General features: G+C 38.6%; 1 protein-coding gene across 9 annotated transcripts in view; it reads right to left on the minus strand.

Annotated features, from left to right (window-relative positions):
* Positions 1-2,549: 2,549 nt before the first annotated feature.
* The window catches only part of LOC124231362 (synaptojanin-1-like), an 88,749-nt gene continuing 72,814 nt past the window's right edge, over positions 2,550-18,484 (minus strand). For 4 of the 9 annotated variants that reach the window (XM_046648133.1, XM_046648132.1, XM_046648140.1 and 1 more), the window contains 6 exons: positions 16,880-16,927; positions 15,594-15,632; positions 15,388-15,458; positions 12,444-12,552; positions 11,984-12,201; positions 2,550-6,633 (listed from right to left, as the gene is read on the minus strand). In XM_046648133.1, coding sequence (XP_046504089.1) covers positions 5,818-6,633; positions 11,984-12,201; positions 12,444-12,552; positions 15,388-15,458; positions 15,594-15,632; positions 16,880-16,927 — 1,301 coding nt within the window. In that variant the 3' untranslated portion in view covers positions 2,550-5,817. The remainder of the gene's footprint in view (positions 6,634-11,983; positions 12,202-12,443; positions 12,553-15,387; positions 15,459-15,593; positions 15,633-16,879; positions 16,928-18,484) is intronic. The other 5 variants (XM_046648135.1, XM_046648136.1, XM_046648134.1 and 2 more) reach the window with 2 other exon arrangements.

Consider the following 18,484-nt stretch of genomic DNA (forward strand, 5'->3'; position numbering starts at 1 on the left):
GCTAAGATAGGGCAAGGCCTCCAGCCCTGGTTTTCTCCTTTCGAAGGGCCCTTGCAGACGAATTGATTTGAATATTAGAAGCAGCCGCTGCTTTGTATTCCTGAAACTTTGGCGCTCTCCATTGAAACTGCATCCCTGGGGGCCCGGGGGCAGCAGTGGAGAAAGTGTGTGACTGTAAGCCTGGAAATGCCCAAAGCCAATCCAGGGCCTCATATGGAGCCTGGTACACTGATACTGGATGGAAGGGGGATGGCTCCCAGGGAGAGACGTGTTTTCCTCTAGTGCTGTTGGGGCAGGGATTACCCAGATCCTGGACCATCAGTACCGTCAGACTGGCAAACGTCTCTCTCCCCAGGGGAGAAAGGGGCCTACTGTGTTCTCTTAGCTGCTGACTGCTCGCCATAACATCATCCCCGTATTTCTCCTGAATCCAATTCCATATTCGCCAAGCCAACTCCTGCTTAAAACTTGGTTTAGAGTATAGCCTTCTAGGCAGTGAGAACCATTTATTCCCAAACTCATGTATGACAGGGTCTCTGGGTATAATTTTTAACAATACGGATGAAGTGTAGAACACCCATGTACGGGCCACCCAGTTTTGTTTAAATGTGTAGTTAATCAGCTGGTAAAGAATCTGCCAAATCGCCACAGATGAAGCCCTTGCAGCACCTTCAATTCTTGTTAGCACTGATGCTTGTCTTTGTAGCCCTCCTAACTGTATTTATTCTTTTACTGCATTCCTTCAGTGTTCTCTTAAGGTCTTTTTCTTCTTCTACCAGCCATGTCTCACCCATTTGTGTGTAGTTTTTTCAAAGTGTAAATAATAATAAATCATGACAAAGCCTGTTGTCTTGCCACCACCCAAGTGGGTTCTGATTTTGAAGACAAAGATGACATCTTGTGCGTTTTGGCTAATTTTCTCTGAATGTTTTAGGTACTGTTGCCTTTCTAGGTTGAAGGGCATCTCATGACCATTTGTATCTGTTGAAGCAATCCAATCGTAAAGAACACTCTGGTCCAGATAACTAAATGGGTCATTCATGATGACTGCTAGATATCAGGCAGCCAGGAAAGAAAAGAGCAAATTTTTACTCTATTGGAAAAAAAAATTTTTTTATGTCCTAACACATTAGAGATACATGAAAGTTCCCACATACCCCTCTCTGGTCTTATTCCCCTCCTCCCCTTCTCCAGAGGTAACTGTTAGCCTGAATTTATCATTCCCATTGCACGGGGTTTTGTTTTGTTTTGTTTTTTGTGAGGAAGATTGGCCCTAAGGTAACATCTGCTGCCAATCTTCCTCTTTTTTTGCTTGAAGAAGATTGTCACTGAGCTAACATCTGTGCCAATCTTCCTCTATTTTGTGTGTGGGATGCCACCACAGCATGGCTTGGTGAGCAATGTGTAGGTCCATGCCCAGGATCCGAACCTGCACAGCCCAGGGTGCTGAAGCAGAGCGCATGAACTTAACCACTATGCCACTGGGCCAGTCCCCCAGTGCATGTTTTTATACCATTAACACATCTATGTATCCCTAAAGAATAGAGAGTATTGTTTTGCATGTTTTAAATTTTATATAAATGGTGTCATATTATATCTTTTTTTAACTTGCTTTATGGCTCCCTAATGAGATTTACTAATATTTCATTCACTTATTTTTCACTGCTGTATAGTATTCCACTGTATGAATGTGTCCCTCCATCCCCCGTTGATGGTTAGCTTATTTCTAGTTTTCACCATTACAAACAATGCATGTCCTGTTCCACATGTACTAGAGTTTCTCTACAAACCAAACTTCTTGTGATAGAGTATGTGAACTTTACTGGATGTTGTTAAATTGTCTCTAGAGCTGATGTGCCAAATTACCCTCTTAGCAACAGGGTATGAGTTCCCATTTTTCCACGTGTGCTAAATCTTGATGTGGTCAGACTTATTTTTCTAAAATTAATAAACTGGCATTTTGATTTACACATCAGTTTTCTGTGAGTTTGCTTATCCTGTGCCAGTCGCCCCTGCTGTAGTTTGTGGGCCTGCAGAGCTCAGGATCTGGCTATGGAGCGATCATATGAAGAGGGTGAAAAGATAAGCTACGGACAGGGAGAAATATTTGCAAATTTGTAAACATATCCAACAAAGGACGAGTACATAGAATATACAAAGAACCCTCAAAACACAACAGTAAAAAACCATCCATTTAGAAAATGGGCAAAAGATACAAATGGATATTTTACTAAAGAAGATACCAGATGGCAAATAAGCACATGAAGAGATGTTCCCATCATTAGGTATTAGGGAAACACAAAGTAAAGCCACAATGAAATATCTACTACTAAAATGGCTAAAATAAACAATAGTGATAACAGCAAATGCAGGCAAGGATGCAGAGAAACCAGATCACTCATAAACTGCGGATGGGAACATAAAATGGTAGTTATTCTGGAAGACAGTTTGGCAGTTTTTTAAAAAGCCAAGGATGCAACTACCACTGGCCCAGCAATTGCACTCCTGGGCATTTATCCCAGAGCAATGAAAACTTGTTTACACAAAAATCTGTACATAAATGTGCACAGCAGCTTTATTTATAGTAGCCTCAAACTGGGAACAACCCAGATGTCCCTCAGCGGGTGAACGGTTACACCAACGGTGGTACCTCCATACAATGGACTACTACTAGCAATCAAAAGGGACGAACTAGTGATGCGCACAATCCAGATGAATCTCCAGAGAACTGTGCTGAGTACAAAAGCCAATCCCAGAAGGTTACATACCATACGATTCCACTTATATAACATTCTTGAAGTGGCAAAATATAGAAATGGGGACCAGATTAGTGGTTGCCGGAAGTTAAGGACAAGAGAGGGGGACAGGATGGGAGGGTAGTGGAAAAAGGGCAAGGGGAGCGCTCTTCGCGGTGATGCGGTGATGGAAATGTTCTGTATCACTGTTGATGTCTGGCTGTGGTATTATGCTACAGTTTTGCAAAATGTCACCACTGGGGGGATCTGGGTAAAGGGTACCTGGGATCTCTGCATTATTTCTTACAACTACATATAAATCTACAATTATCTTAAAGTTTTTTTAAAGCCTATTATTCTGTAACTTCTTAAACAGAGGTTAATGAACATACATCAAGGTTATTGTTTTGAATAGCAGTCTTACCAGACTGACAAAAGGCAGTACTCATCGGAACTACTAGCCTCAGCCTCTTTCTTGGGGTCTTCTTCGCCAGTCTCTTCTCTGGTCTGGCTGTTCCTGTGCCTATTTCCCCTCTGCCCCAGGCCGTTTCTTTTGCTGTGGGCTAGAAAATCATTGTTCGGGCTTCATGTGTTATTTTCCAGGCAACAAGATTTTGAATGAAGGCCTCTCTTACAGAAGAAGTGCATGGGTTTCTTAACGATGATTAGTAATCTCAGAATCTCTTTTTTCTGACATTTAGAGTAAGTATCAAACGGAGAAGTGAAATTGATGAAAATAAGGTCATGAATTAAAATAGCTGATCTGACTGACAATAAGCGTTAATCCCCAAATGTCAGTAAACTTGTATATATAAAGTTCTAGGCAAATGGCTAAGAAAATTTCTTTCTTTTTGAGCAAAGTAGTCAATATGGTAAAGACAGGTATATTTATTTCATATGACAGCACACTTCACAGGATATGTACAGAATGTTTGTATACCACTGACTTTAATACTGTACTTCTATAAAGTATATAGTTATAAATACTGTATGCCACATAAGCAATAAAATTCTTACATATAAACAGCAATCTACTATGGAGAACGAGGAATTCACGAAGAGATCCTTAGTGTCTGATTTCTGCTCTGCTTTTAAGAGAACTCGTAAATATTGTAATAATACACAGAATAATGGCTAGTTATTTGCAGCATACCTTTAACTTTCATAACTTTGTGCACTTTCAGCAACTTGCCAAATATAATTTTCCTGATAAAGGCAGAGCTGCTGCATGATATGTATATTTTCGACAGTAGTTAATATTTAATAGGAAACACTGCTCACAGAACTGCAGTCTGCACTAGGGAAGTTTCTCATGAATTATTTGCTAATGGAGAGCAAATGCCATTTACATTAATCATATAGGTGTTAAAGCCACAGTTTCAACAAGTTAATTCACATTTTGAAGCACAATGCTTAGAGTAATACTGCTGTTTAAAATATACTACTGCTGAAATTAATAGAACCCCCAAAAAAGCACAATATAAAACTCGTGAGAGTTATTTCTAACAGCAAATCCTGGCTGTTAACAGAGAGAGGATTACTTCTATAAATATAGTATTTTGATAACATTTGAGCATTTAGAAAAGTGCTTTCCTACTCAATGTGCTCTACGTGGTTAAGTGCAATGCGGTTTGCTGTGCTTTCACATTTCACAGATTCTTAGCCATGAACTCTATTTCTGATAGCCCTCCCATGCACATCTTCAAAGGTTAAATGTGGACAATGTGGATGCCTACAACTCTATATGAAAGGAATGTTCACAGAAGTCTTAATGGGTAAAGAGGATTTTAACTTAAACTGACAACAAAACAATATTGCTCAAGGAGTTTTCTGATTGGGATTACTTACTGATATCAAAATACTACATCCTGTAAAAATTCTGTGTACTTCTTCATAAAATTAATAAAAGCAGGATCAGTTGCATATTGGCAGTGCAGGAGACAAAATCCACAGCTAACTTGAGATGCAGTCTCTAAAAACATAAAGCAGCATCACAGATGTGTTCTGTAGCTCTAGGGGAGAGAGCGGACACTGAGCAGACCCCAAATTCAAAACACTCTGTGGACTGCTGCTTTCCCTGCTGACCGAGTTCCAGGGCAAAAGCAGCCAGTGTGAGAGGGAAATGAAAACAGATCCCTTAACGTACCGAGAAAGGAGAGGATGCTTCGCTCTAAGATTCCTCACTGAACTTGGTGGCACGTGCCTTCCCGCCTACAAGGCCATAGCACTTTTTGAAAGGGCTGGAGTGTTTGTCTACATGACAGTGACCACAAAATATGCTGCTTCCAGCTGCAAGAACCTCCCCCCAGAGCAAAGCATATGGAGGTGCTGGAGTGGAAAGTAACAAGGATGGACGTTATGTGCGTGGTTGAAGGGGCAGGGTGTGGGGATGGTAGGAAGTTCTGGTTCTGTAGTGAGATTATTCTAGTCATGGAAAGAAAATTAATGAAATGTCCAAATTCCATTTATAGCCATCCTTCTGATAATGAAATACTGAAAAAACAACTCTGTTAGAACTTTCAGGTAAAAATTTGGTCTGTGTTATATCCTAGAACTTAGATTATGAATTTTACAAATATGTAAATGTATATATGTGTGCATGTGTGTGTGCACACGTATACATATTTTTTTTTAAAGCAATGCCTTTCAAACTTCTCTTTCAGTATAACTTTGATAGCTCTTTAGTAAATACTTACAAGTACTGATTGTTAACAAGTACCAAAGGGCTGGCAGTAATGTCAGCTAGAAGCTGTTTGCGCTTTTTGAGATTCTTCAGAGAAGACCAAGAAAGAATTTCTGAATGAGGACTATTTTCTAAAGTAGTTTTGAGCACTTTTTATGGCTACTACTCTCTTATTTATCCAAGCATAAACACACCAAAACTCCAGTTAATAATGAGAAGGATTTTTCCTTATTTCCAATATACACATATTCCAACTTTGTACACATTAAATAGTGGTATTTCATGACGACATCAGTGCACTTAACAATTACTTATTGCACATAATGAATAACTAATGCCCAATCCTTTTGGCTCTACCCTGCCAAAACTAAAAAGACCACTGTTTCCTAGTGTATACCATTATCTTTCTGTAAAGTCTAGTGTGGGTGATGCCTTAGATGCCAAAGTTGTGACAGGCTCTACTGGTGGGGTGGTACCAGGTTGGAGCAGAGGGACAGGAGGTGGAGGTGGTCTTCTTGACGGCAACACACAGAAAGAAACATTTGTACGTTTACTCCAGTCATTATCAAAGGTCACGCTGGAGCCAGAAGATGCACGTGGCTGATTACCCAGTAAGTCTGGACAACAAGTTGACTTTGACTGCCCTTTCACACCAAAGTCCTCTTCCTCCTCAAAGGTTACCCATCCTTTTGGGTTGCTATTTTTTACCATAGACTGGCCCTGCTGATCAAAACTGTCCTTAAAGCCATCAAATGAAGATAAAGGCTTGCTTTTGTTACGACCAAGAGGCTTCAGAGAAAGGAAAGGAGTGTTAGCAACAGGCTCTTCTTTGGAGAACCATAAAGTTGCCTCTGATTCTTGAGACTCGGCTCGAAATGGGTTTCCAGAAGCAGCAGTCCTGTCAGTGAAAGGGTTTGTGCTGCTCAAGGTCGTAATAAATGGGTTTGGTGAACATCGCATATTTTCCTGGGATTTACTCCGGGCTGGAATTGGAGGCATTGTTGGCATGCAACTTGCAGAACTCAAAGTATTAATGTTACTTTGTGTTGCAGAAGGTGACTGAATCAACCCCTTCAGGTCTGGGGTTGGAACAAGTGATGTGTGGACAGGTAACTGAGCCTTTGATACAGCAAGCAGATTAAATGACAGATCTTCAAATGGGTCACTCTTTAATGGCGATTCCAGTCTGACAGCAGACACTCCATTTGTTTTTACCTGGAAAAGAAAGAGAGCACTGAATAATCAAAAAAAAGTAATATATTTACTTGTAATACCCCCTATGCTTCCTGTCCCAATTATTCTTCATTCTGGGGGGCAAGTGTACAAATTTAGAAAATAAAAAGCAGTTTTGTGTAATTTGTTATTCTGGTGGTTTAAGTAAAACAGCTAAAATCTTATGCTTTAAAAAGTCCTTGACAAGTAAATCCTTTTATTAAATACATTTTTTTAAATCCCAAAGAAATTAAACAGCTTATTTCATTCATGCAAGTATTGATATGATAAAATGGAGAATTATACAGAATTAGCAAATGAGTTTTGCTCATGTCCAGTTCTATCAAATGTTAACACTAACTTAAGAAACTCATATTCAGAACTTATGCTAAATCTGTATAAATAAACTTCCAACACCCATGGATGATGATGATGTGGTTTCATTGTTCTTTTAAATATATTTTAATTGAAAGTTAATGTTAACTATGGAAATTAAACTTTATGAATGAAAATTAATTTTATTAGTATATTTGTATTCATAAGCTGAAGACAATGCATCTTTTCCTTTTCCACTTGGAAAAATGAATTTTCAAAGCGTTCTCTGCCTTTTAATGTAAGTCCTCCTTTGTAGCATAAACTCTGTGAATAATGTGAGTGCTCCTTAATGGACCTTCCTCAGCTTGTCAAAATGTTCCAAAACAGATAGGCTTATTAATAACCAAATGCGATGACTGTTTAAAACCAGGGTAAAAAGATGTCATTTTCTGTTTGGTATATTAATTCTGAAACCAGAATGAAGCTGTGCCCAGAGTGGTGCACAGTCCTTTCTATGTGACAGAGCTGGCAGTGAGCTGTTATTGGGAGGACAAGTGTTCTGAATTACCGTACAGTCATAAAAAATCTGCACTCTGTGCGCAGTTCACAGAGAAGCCAGGTGGAGTGGAGCATGGCTGGGGACTGAGCAAAGCCAATTTTTCTTCTGGGAAACAGAACTATGGTCCTGGTCATATGAGCAGATTAGCTCATCAAGCACTTCATTTTAATTTTTAAAAACTCTACATAATTATTAAAACTAGGTGGATGACTTGGATATTTATGCCAGATTTAAAAATAAGAAAACAAACCTTTGGGTTGAAAAGAACAGGGGAGGGAATATTTCAGCTCAAGACTTGCAATGTGACAAAATGGAGCACTAACCAAAATGAATTTAGATAGTTGTTAAAGTAAAATAACTAAACGTTCATGAAATAGGCTGAAATAGAGGACAGCACTCCCAATAAAACATTACTGTGTCTTAGGAAACAGTAACGTGGTGCTTAAGAACAGGGAAGGCTGTTCATTTGCACAGGGAAGTGCTGTGGATAATTGCATGAGCGACCAACTTCCAAGTATCCGATTTTCCTATTCAATTGTCCTAGAACACACTTTATAATTGAATAAACAAGTATATTTTCTTCAAACAACTTAATAAATTTGTACAAAATTAAAGAGTAAACATGTTACAGACTCTAAACTGTATTGTAAGTGTATTAAAGGTAAACAGACCTAAATATGGAAATCCACTCGAGAGGCAAATTTATTATAGACACCATAAAATCACAATTAACTCTACATTACCAAAAATCTCTGGATTATTTAGGATTAATACAACACAACGGAAGTACTTGATGAAGCCTGGGACCCAATTCTCCCATGGCAGATACAACAGTGCACAACACAGACATTATAGGACAGGAGAATTGTATGCTTTGCACAGCTTAGAATACTAGACCTTTGCCAAACAAATGGTATACATTTAAATATCTTTATTTCCACATGTAAAAAAAATGTTTTTCAAAATAAGTTAAAGGTAACTTCATAGAAGCAGGATTTTGCCCAATCAGACTTGAAATTATAATGAGAGCCACACCACCATTCATGACCTTAGAATAATTTATAATCTAAGCAGGATTTGTGATGACTTGACATTAAAAACAGTGGTATTTTAACAGAGAAAGGTGTTGGAAAGATCTTTAAATAATCCTGTTATAATATTAACTTTCATCTTTCTAAATCATCACTCCTTCCTTAGCAAAAATACTCGTTACTAAAATTATTTGAAAAAAACTTCCCAGAAGAAATCTAAGGAAAAAAATGGAATTTTAGATTTATGTAATTATGCCATTGTTAAAACCAAGAACCAATTTGGTTTTGCCAGACTTTCATATACCTAAAGCTTACCTTCTTGAAGTTATATTTTTTAGTTTTGTTAATTTCATAAAAAACAAAGCAAAAAATGGTAAAGCATTAGCAAGAACAACTAAAAATTTAAAATGGTTCCTAAAAATTTAAAATACTAAGAAAAAGAAAAGGCAGGTTTTATGGTATGATGATAGAGTTTATTAATGTGGACAGGTGGTTTTAAAAATGGGTGAAACTTTAGATGTATGAAGTGAAAGACTCATACATCTAATGTGCTACAACAGATGAAAAGCACATAGAAGATTGAGAAATAATCCGATACCTGTTACCCTGATGGTTGCTCCTGCTTTGAGAAAAGGAACACAGACATCAAAGGAAAGAGTTAGGAGGACAATCTGAGACCAACCAGCAACCCTAACAATTCACTCTTCAAAATACTTCTAGGCCTGCATTACACACAGAATGCAAGAGCAGCGACATTTGCAGGTTGTAGCATAAGTTCAAGAGACAATTCCAATTTCTTTTACGATTCTGAAGAAAAAATGTATTGAATTAGGGCTCAAACTTTAATTTTATCTGAAGTTGATTACTAACCACCTCAAAGTTTTGTTATTCCAAAAATAATATTCTAAATAGGTTTCTGGAGCTCTAAAGTTTTAAGCAGCCTATTATGAACTAAACGTCTGTGACCCCCCAAAATTCCAATGTTAAAGCCCTAACCCGCAATGTGCTGGTTTTTGGAGATGGGGCCTTTGGGAGGCAACTGAGGTTAGATGAGGCCACTAGGGTAGGCCTTCATGATGAGATGGGTGCCCTTATGAGAGGACACCCAGACGGCTGGCCTTCTATCTATATGCAAGTACCGAGGAAAGGCCACGGGAGTGAACAGCAAGAAGGCAGCTGTCCGCAAGCCAGGAAAAGAGCCCTCAGCAGAACAATCTACCAGGCCACACACAAAGTATGTGTGGTCTGCCACCAAATCACCACACCCATTCCAGTGAAAAACAGAAATCAAAACAATGCAAAATGACCTAAGAAAATGATATGCGGCAGTCACTGGAATATTCATTCTGGAGCATTTGCGTCACAAGATGACTTTCTGCTGAACACTGCATCTTACTTGAGAGTTGGCTCTCTCTGAAGTTTTTCAGAGTGCTGTGTCCTTCCTACTGGCCTAAGAATACTTACACCATCACAGAGCTTTAGGAGTAAGGTGCACTTTACTATGAAGTGGATGATCGCGTGCTGTCCCAAAGCAGTAACACAAAGCTCTAAGACGGCTACTTTGAAAGGTTTTGGCCCTCCAATTACATTTTAAAAACTACAACAGTACACCTCATTAAAAAAATGAGAAGAAAAATTCATCACTAACTAAGAGTGGATGGCAGAGAGAAAAGAAGAGTAGTCATTTATTGTTTGAAGGATTCTAAAATAATTATGTATCCTCAGCATCCTCAATTTTCTGAACTAAAAAATGTAGACGACTTTTCGGTATTAATTAGCCTAAGAGATCAGTTTATTGTTCTTGATTATATATCCTTCTTAGCTTTTACAAATGTGACCAATAGTCTAATGAGTAAGTGCTAATTGCCAACAGTATTTATATTGTTTTAAGAGTCATATTTAGGGGCCGGCCTGGTGGTGCAGCAGTTAAGTGCACATGTTCTGCTTTGGCGGCCGGGGGTTTGCCAGTTCGGATCCCGGGTGCAGACATGGCACCCCTTGGCACGCCATGCTGTGGCAGGCATCCCACATATAAAGTAGAGAAAGATGGGCAGGGATGTTAGCTCAGGGCCAGGCTTCCTCAGGAAAAAGAGGAGGATTCGCAGTAGATGTTAGCTCAGAGCTAATCTTCCTCAAAAAAAAAAAAAAAGAGTCATATTTAATTTATTATCTGTTTTTCATTATGTAGAAGCAAAAGAAACTGTTAACTTCTGCCAACTAGGTGGACATACTAAGATATCTGTAAAAATAAATGCAAACTATTATTTAGAAATGTACTTAAGGGACACTGCCATTGTGCCATATTTCTATATTTTAAACTTTCCATAGTTTAAAAGCAGACTTTTAAAACTTTACACAGTTCTTTGGCCTTGATGGCCTTTCAAGTCACAACTTTAGGATCAATAAAATGTAAGGCTAGACAATAAAAAATATGCTTACTAAATATAAATTTGAACAATTTTATTGAAATGTATATAACAAAAACTAAGTAAAACAGAATCCAAATAAAAATAAAACCATTTAACTTGCATGACTACTCTTGTATTAAAATAGCTCTGTATACACATGCCAGAGGCTTTCCAGTGTGAGATCACTGTGACGTAACAGCCGTGCCTGCGATCCTATGATTTCCACTCACCAAGGCAACGGCACTGCTTTCTGTGCGACACTAATGAGGTGACTTAGCACATTGATGGTTTTTCTCTTGTGACTAAGCCTCCTGCTGCACGCCCAGCCCGTCTAAACATATCCAATGTGACTGAAACCAAGATCCCGGAGGAACCCGAGTGCCAGCTCCAGCACAGATGCGAACCGTGCTTGCTTCAAGAGGAATAAAGGATCGTTCTGTTTATTGGAGATCAACCACATGCTAATGTCAGGGGGTGATCTGACTGCCTCTCTCTCCAGGAAGTAAAAGCCAAAATTTGCTATGAACAGTAAGAAAAATAAACAATTGCTGTCTATCCTAACTTATCAATTATCCAAATTATGAATAAAAAAACCAAAAGTCATAGACACTTTAAACATTAACATGATAAAACAGCCTGGGAGGCACTTGAAAATTCCCTAAAGAGCCCTAATTTAGGATCACTCTCTGAGAAAGCATGATCTAAGCAACAGGTTAAAAAAAAAGCCAAAAAACCCAAACCCTCAGTCAAACCGTGCGTTTGTTACGTGACTAGTTTGAGATGTCAAGTGACACCAACTGTCGAAGGCATATCTCAAGACACTATTACTATCAAAAGGCAAAAATAAAAAAGAAAATTGAATCTTATATTTGTTTATTTCTTATAAAAGCTAATAATTAAAAATAAATGTTCAAAAACTATACCAAAAGCATCAAATATACCTCAATAAAAAAAAAAAGAAAAGAAAAACAATGGTGGCTAAAAAACAAACAAAATCCCAAGGCATCACAGATGATCTGTTGTTTACTAGTAGGACTTACCTGCGGCTGTGAGGGAGGTTCTGAAGGCAAGCCGTGGGACGACTTGCTCCGAGGTGGTGGCTGTGGCGGGGTTTCCAGGTATGGCTGCGGGGCAGACTGAGGCATAGGTGCTGCCACAGGGACAAGAGGCTCCTGCATCTTTTGAACAGGTGGGGGCAGAGAAGGCTGCACAGGAAGGGCAGCCTGAGGCTTCAGTGGTTCAGGAAGAAGAGGTGAACCTAAAATAATCATTTTCACATGTTAGGTGTTTTCTAGAAAGCCACGTTTTATCCTTCCTTTAGTGCAATGTTAGGAGTTTCGAATCCCCTCCCCCAACAAGTGGCCTCACTTCTTGTGGCATAAAGAAAGAAGGATATCCCTGTCTGAGTAAGTTGCAGAAGGTGAGAGACCACAGAAAGAAGAAGGCAAAGTGAAAGGACGGAATGCAGAAGGAAAGTGGTATTTCTAACATGGTGTCGACCTTTCAGCACTTCCGGTGGTTTGCTTTGGCTCTCAGGAGTCAGTCTTCCGGTGGACGCCCGAGCGTGGCTCTGTGGAGCGCTGATGACTCCAGCACGGGGCGGAATGGTCTAGAAATGGGAAATGTAACATTGGAGACATTACTTGTTTTCAACAGATAAGATTTTGTTAAAATATTTGCTTTTGCACCTTATTTAATCCCCTCTCTGGTGTTATTCCCCATCTTTTCCTTTTCATTGCTCGCTATTTACAGCCAAATAGTCACACGAGTTAAAATCTTCCCTTTTATCTTTCACTGTTTACTGCCAGGCACTCTGCTAATTAAGCACTGTGGAGGCATTTCCATTTCACTTCAAAATATCCCTCATACGTAGGTATTATTTATCATCTCTATTTCAAATTAAGGTGATGAAATGTATGTAACTTTCCCAAGACTACAAAGATAGGAAACTAAGCCTGGAGCCGACTCAGGCCTGCCAAGCCGCGGGGCCCTTGCTCGTCACCCGAGCATGGCTGGTGTAATGGGAGATGGGCCGGTGTCAAAGTTGCCGAGGAGATGGAGACACACACTGAGCAACAAAGACGCTTACAAAAATCCACACCCTGGGATTTTTTTCTTTAAATACAGAAGTAAAAACTCTTGAATGACTAACTCAATATGCTAAACTAAATACATTAAAAGACACACTGGTGAAAAATATGTTTTCTATTTTCATAAGTTTGCAGAAGCCTTAAGCCCCCAATACTTATTTTAAGCAAAATTATGCACGCAATCTCACAAAATCCTGACTTTCCTTCCCTCTTCTTACAGTATTACATAGAACAAAGAAAGTACTTGTGGTGGAGTCAGTGAATCGCAATTTTCCTTTTTTGGAAAAAAGGAGAATGGGTAATAGATATCTTTAGGCATATTTTACAGATGTTTTAATTTGGAGTGTATTACAGTCACATGTTGCTTAACAGCAGGGATACGCTCAGAACTGCGTCGTTAGGAGATTGCGTCATTGTGGGAACATCACAGAGTGTCCTCACACAAACCTAGGTGCTACAGTCTACTCCACACCTAGGCCACGTGGTCCTAATCTCATGTGACAAAAGTCATATATGCAGTCCGTCACTGACTGAAATGAGCCTTATGTGGCACATGACTGTACTGCATACAGAAAAGGACCTTTAGATTGGATGTTAAATAGACAGCTACAACAGAAAAGACAAAATTTCTATCTTGGAATTTTTATGAGAATGTCTTACTAGAAATTAGAAGTAGTTTCATCACAAGTAGTTTCTTAATTGCTCACAACTTTAATTTCTAGTTACAGTAGCAGTTCCCAGTTCCCACTCCTCAGCTAGAGGCCTCCCAGCAGCCCCAGACTGCCCTAGACTAGCCTAAGTCACTGTTTACTGGTTTCCATTTTCTTTTTTAAAAAAATTTTTATATTCCAGAGAAAATTTTCATTCAGGTAAATAATAGAATAATTAAGCATATAAAAGAATATATGATAAACGTAGAGCAAACCACAGATTCACAAGGTAGGAGAAAGGCCCGGCAACAGCATCTGCTCTCTTACTTTCCTGGTTTTTTTTTTTTTTTTTTTTTTTTTGGTGAGGAAGATTGGCCTAAGCTAAGATCTGTTGCCAATCTTTCTCATTTTTCCTTGAAGAAGACTATCACTGAGCTAACATCTGTGCCCATCTTCCTCTATTTTGTATGCAGGACACTGCCACAGCATGGCTTGATGAGCAGTATGTAGGTCCGCGCCTGGGATCTGAACCCGCAAACCCCAGGCCATCAAAGCGAAGCACATGAACTTAACCACTATGTCACCAGGCTGGTCCCATGCTTGCCTACTTTTAATACCTACAGAACCAGTTTCAGTATGCTAACTCTATCATAAAAACTTTTTTCTGAAATCTAATTTTAAAATCCTTCTTATAGGGGCCAGCCCCATGGCCAAGTGGTTAAGTTCGCGAGCTCCGATTCAGTGGCCCAGGGTTTCACCAGTTCGAATCCTGGGCGTGGACATGGCACCACTCATCAGGCCATGCTAAGGCGGCATCCCGCATGCCACAACTAGAAAGACCCACAACTAAAAATACACAGCTATGTACAGGGGGGCTTTGGGAGAAAAAGGAAAAAGAAAATCTTTAAAATCCTTCTTAGTGAAGGATGACTTTATATCCTCATTAATTACTCAGATAATATGATAAAAAGTTGCCCCAATACATCACTCCCTCATAGACTTGGTGATTCTAAGATATTCAGTAACCACAATTACTTAAGAATATCACTTTTATTCAAATAAGGAAGTGCAGATGATGGTCCCTGACTTAAGATGGTTTGACTTTAAGGCAGTGAGAAAGTGATCTGCACCAGAAGAAACCATACTTTGAATTCTGAATTGTGCTCTTTTCCGGGGCTGGTGATACGTGGTGCCATCCTCCCTCGGGACGCTGGGCAGCGGCAGTGAGCCGCAGCTCCCAGTCAGCCCGTGATCACCAGGGTGAGGAACCGAGACACTAACCATTCTCTTTTTCACTTTCAGTCCAAAATTCAATAAATTACATGAGATACTCAACACTTTATTATAAAATAGGCGCTGTGTTAGCTGATTTTGCTCAACTGTAGCCTGAGGGAAGTGTTCTGAGCACGTTGAAGGTAGGCTAGGCTAAGCCGTGATGTTTGGAAGGTTATGGATATTAAATCCATTTTCAACTTACAATGGGTTCATCAGGAATATAACCCCATGGTTAGCTGAGGAACATCGACGTTTAGTTATTTTTGAAGAGTATGTTAACATAATGTGAGAGGTGCAAGGTAAGCAGGAGATTGTCAAGTGCCATGCCCTCATTTTAGAGTTGAGGAAACAGTCAAGATAACCCATTTGACGAGCAGCAAATTGGGGCCCAGAGCCAGCCCTCTGGGCTCCCAGGCCAGGTGTGCCTACCGGTCTGGCTGCACTGTATCCAGCTGGCCCCGGGCCTGTGAGTCCTGCCTGAGGTGAAGGCTGATTGCGTCCTGCAACACAGACATCACACCATGTATTTCAGGTTCTTTTAAAAAACAAAGAAACAAGAAACCATGCACTTATATCCTAAGCGTCTATTCACGGTCCAGTTTTAAGGGTAAGTAGCTAAATTCAAGCATTTTTACCTATATTATCTTTCCGCGTTGTTCCAGGGCTTTTGGGTGCTTTGAAGTAGGAGGGAAAAAAAATCAGTCATAAGTAAACAATAAAGCAATCAGTTGGCTACTGTTTCATTACTGGCAGAAATGGGGGCATGAGATGGTAACAAAAGTACTTTGCTTTGGATAATGATGAATGAAATGAAATATCTGAAATACCTAAATGAAATATCTCAGAAGAGAGAAAAACTAGAATTCTTAGAGTGACATTTATGAGAGACAACTTAGTCCTCAATCTGATACCTCACTCGTGGGGTTACTTTTAAGGCGACTTTCCCAGCAAAGCTCTCCTGTGAACCGCGAAAACACAAGGTCAGCTCGTGTAAAGGACAGCCTCTCAGAGCCTGGACCACAAATCGCCCCTGAGCAAACAGAGCTGCATTCTCAAGTTACACCAAAGGTGCCAACAACGCTGTTTCAGCACTTCAGGCTGTAGATGCCATTATGCACAAAGCAATCTTAGGACGAGACCTTTCGGATTTCTATAACAAACTCCCATGATGAAGGTAGAAGACAGGCACATAGGACTACTAAATATCTGCCTTATGGAAGACAGTGTTAAAATATGGTTCAGACTCATTAGAAATGTAGTGGAAGGATGAAATGAAATAAATCACTTTTGGGGCAAAAAGGAGTACGGGGGACTAGTAGGGGCAACTTCTCAGATTTATTCTTTTTTGAAAGGAAATTCAAGTGCAACTGTTATATGAAATACAACAGCCGTTTAATAACTATAATCTTAATTAATGGCTTCTAGTCTTAATGGTCTTTAAGCAAATTTAGTTCAGCATCATTATACATAAAAATATTTGTTACTTGAAATCATCCACACAATACCATATTCTTGGACCTGAATTAATAGGGTTTAATTACAATTATTAATTTTTAAAACTTCAGCGTTAGTATAGTAACTTTATAAACATTTGACTTATTCTGAAAAGAATTTTGAAGGCATTCTTCTCAAAATAACATTGTACAGTAATTTCACCTCCTAAGTATATATGAAATATATCCAAAACAGAGTGCAAAACAACATAAGACTCTTAGGGAAATTAAACGGATATCCATTAGAAACTATACACAACACAGAATGAAAAGAGAAAAAATACAAGGTTACAATGTATACATAAGGAGGGGAAGGGGAAATTTACAGTCAGACTAAGAAAAGATTTAGTATTCCTTTAAACACTGGAGGGGCTGACATTTAGAAATAAAATGAGAGATCTATTTCTATGATGCGAAAGTCTTGTTACCTTCCATCTCTCGCCTAGCTACCCCAGGACTGGGAGGGGCTCCAATACCTTTTTAGAGAAAGAACAGAAGCTGTATATTGTTCAGGGCCCACAGCACAGAATGAAAGGCAGGCACACAAAACAGTTTCTGTGTTAAACTTACTTTTGCAAAAAGGTTCTTTTACTGCTTTAAGTTTCTTCAAAGATATCAATACAAAGTAACTTTAGATGCCAAGCCCAAACCTGAGTCCTCCCTTTCCTCAAGCAGAGGAGTGGAAATGGGATGACAGTTTTCTTTTTCTATCTGAGATTACTAGATGTAGGGAATTTAAAAATGTTTAATGAAAGCCTTTGCTTTATGATCCTCTCATTCCTTATATTCAGACTTAAATCTCTAATAAAAGCTCCAATGTCTGACAGTCAAAAAGGAAAAAACCATAAAGGCTCAATTTCATCTTAAATTTCTATGAGACTACATAGTCTCTTACAAGTTATTTTAATACATTACTTTAAAAAAAACTCTAAAAGTACCATAATGACTTTATCTAAGCTTACTGCCTTAAAGGAGTTATTGGTTTACAGGGTAAAAAAAATATGCTGCAAACACTACCTACAAAAGAATGATGAAGAGAAGCAATTTTTAAAAATTAAATCAGTTCCTAAAGTAAGCCACTGAGTTGCTAATCTAACTTTTCACAAATTCATTAAAAAATTTATTTTCTACAGGTTGTTTTCCTAATTAAAGGAGAAGATAAATAGAATTTATCATGAAAATATAAACAAAAGCAGGAGTTTGAAATGGGAAAAATTAATGTCTTCTGTAAGTCAATGGAAAAATTTTCATGTAGCAGTATTTTGCAGAAGCTGTCATGCTGAAATAATTTAGCTATCCTTCTTATACAAAGTCATTAAAATATACACACAAGCAAAGTCAATCTTAATAACATGTGAATTGGTCAGCAATGTCATTAGGCAGCTAGACTAGAAATAGATCAACTACACATGTACAGTAAGCCTTAATAATATTAAAACTGGATTTGTCAAAGCTCCTCTTCGGAACTGTGACAACCTGCCTCATCCTTCCTTGAGAATTAGACTAAATGAGCTTGTCAAACTTACACCTCCAACTGAGCTTTGTGAGAAGTTTTCATGTAAACCAAATAAACCAAACAAAAAGTGCTCCATTTGTTAACAAGAATTTTCTTATTGAAAAAATAAAAGAAAATTGCTCTTACATTTTAAAAAATGAAGCATCAGTTTTATGACAAATTATGATAAAGCCATGCAAAATGAAGATATATTTCAGATAATTATTATAACTTTAAATTGCATTCCTAGGAAATTTTGCTAATCCACAAGCTACTAGAAAAGGAACGTACTAGAGCTCTAATACTATCAAATACTTGGGAAATGTTCTATATTCACTGTACCTGAATTCCTTTTGAAATTAATATGATTTTTGGGAAATCTTTGTAACTAAATTGACTACATTTATTAAGAAAAAGTATATCAAGCCCTGATGAATAATTCAACTATGTCTATCTGGGAAATGGAAGCCCTCAGTTCCATTCACTAATAAAACTAAGCTCCAATCTTTTACTTAACAGGAATGTAATGGAAGTTTGG

The sequence above is a fragment of the Equus quagga genome, chromosome 21 (assembly GCF_021613505.1).
Source record: "Equus quagga isolate Etosha38 chromosome 21, UCLA_HA_Equagga_1.0, whole genome shotgun sequence".
In the NCBI taxonomy this organism is placed as follows: Eukaryota; Metazoa; Chordata; class Mammalia; order Perissodactyla; family Equidae; genus Equus; species Equus quagga.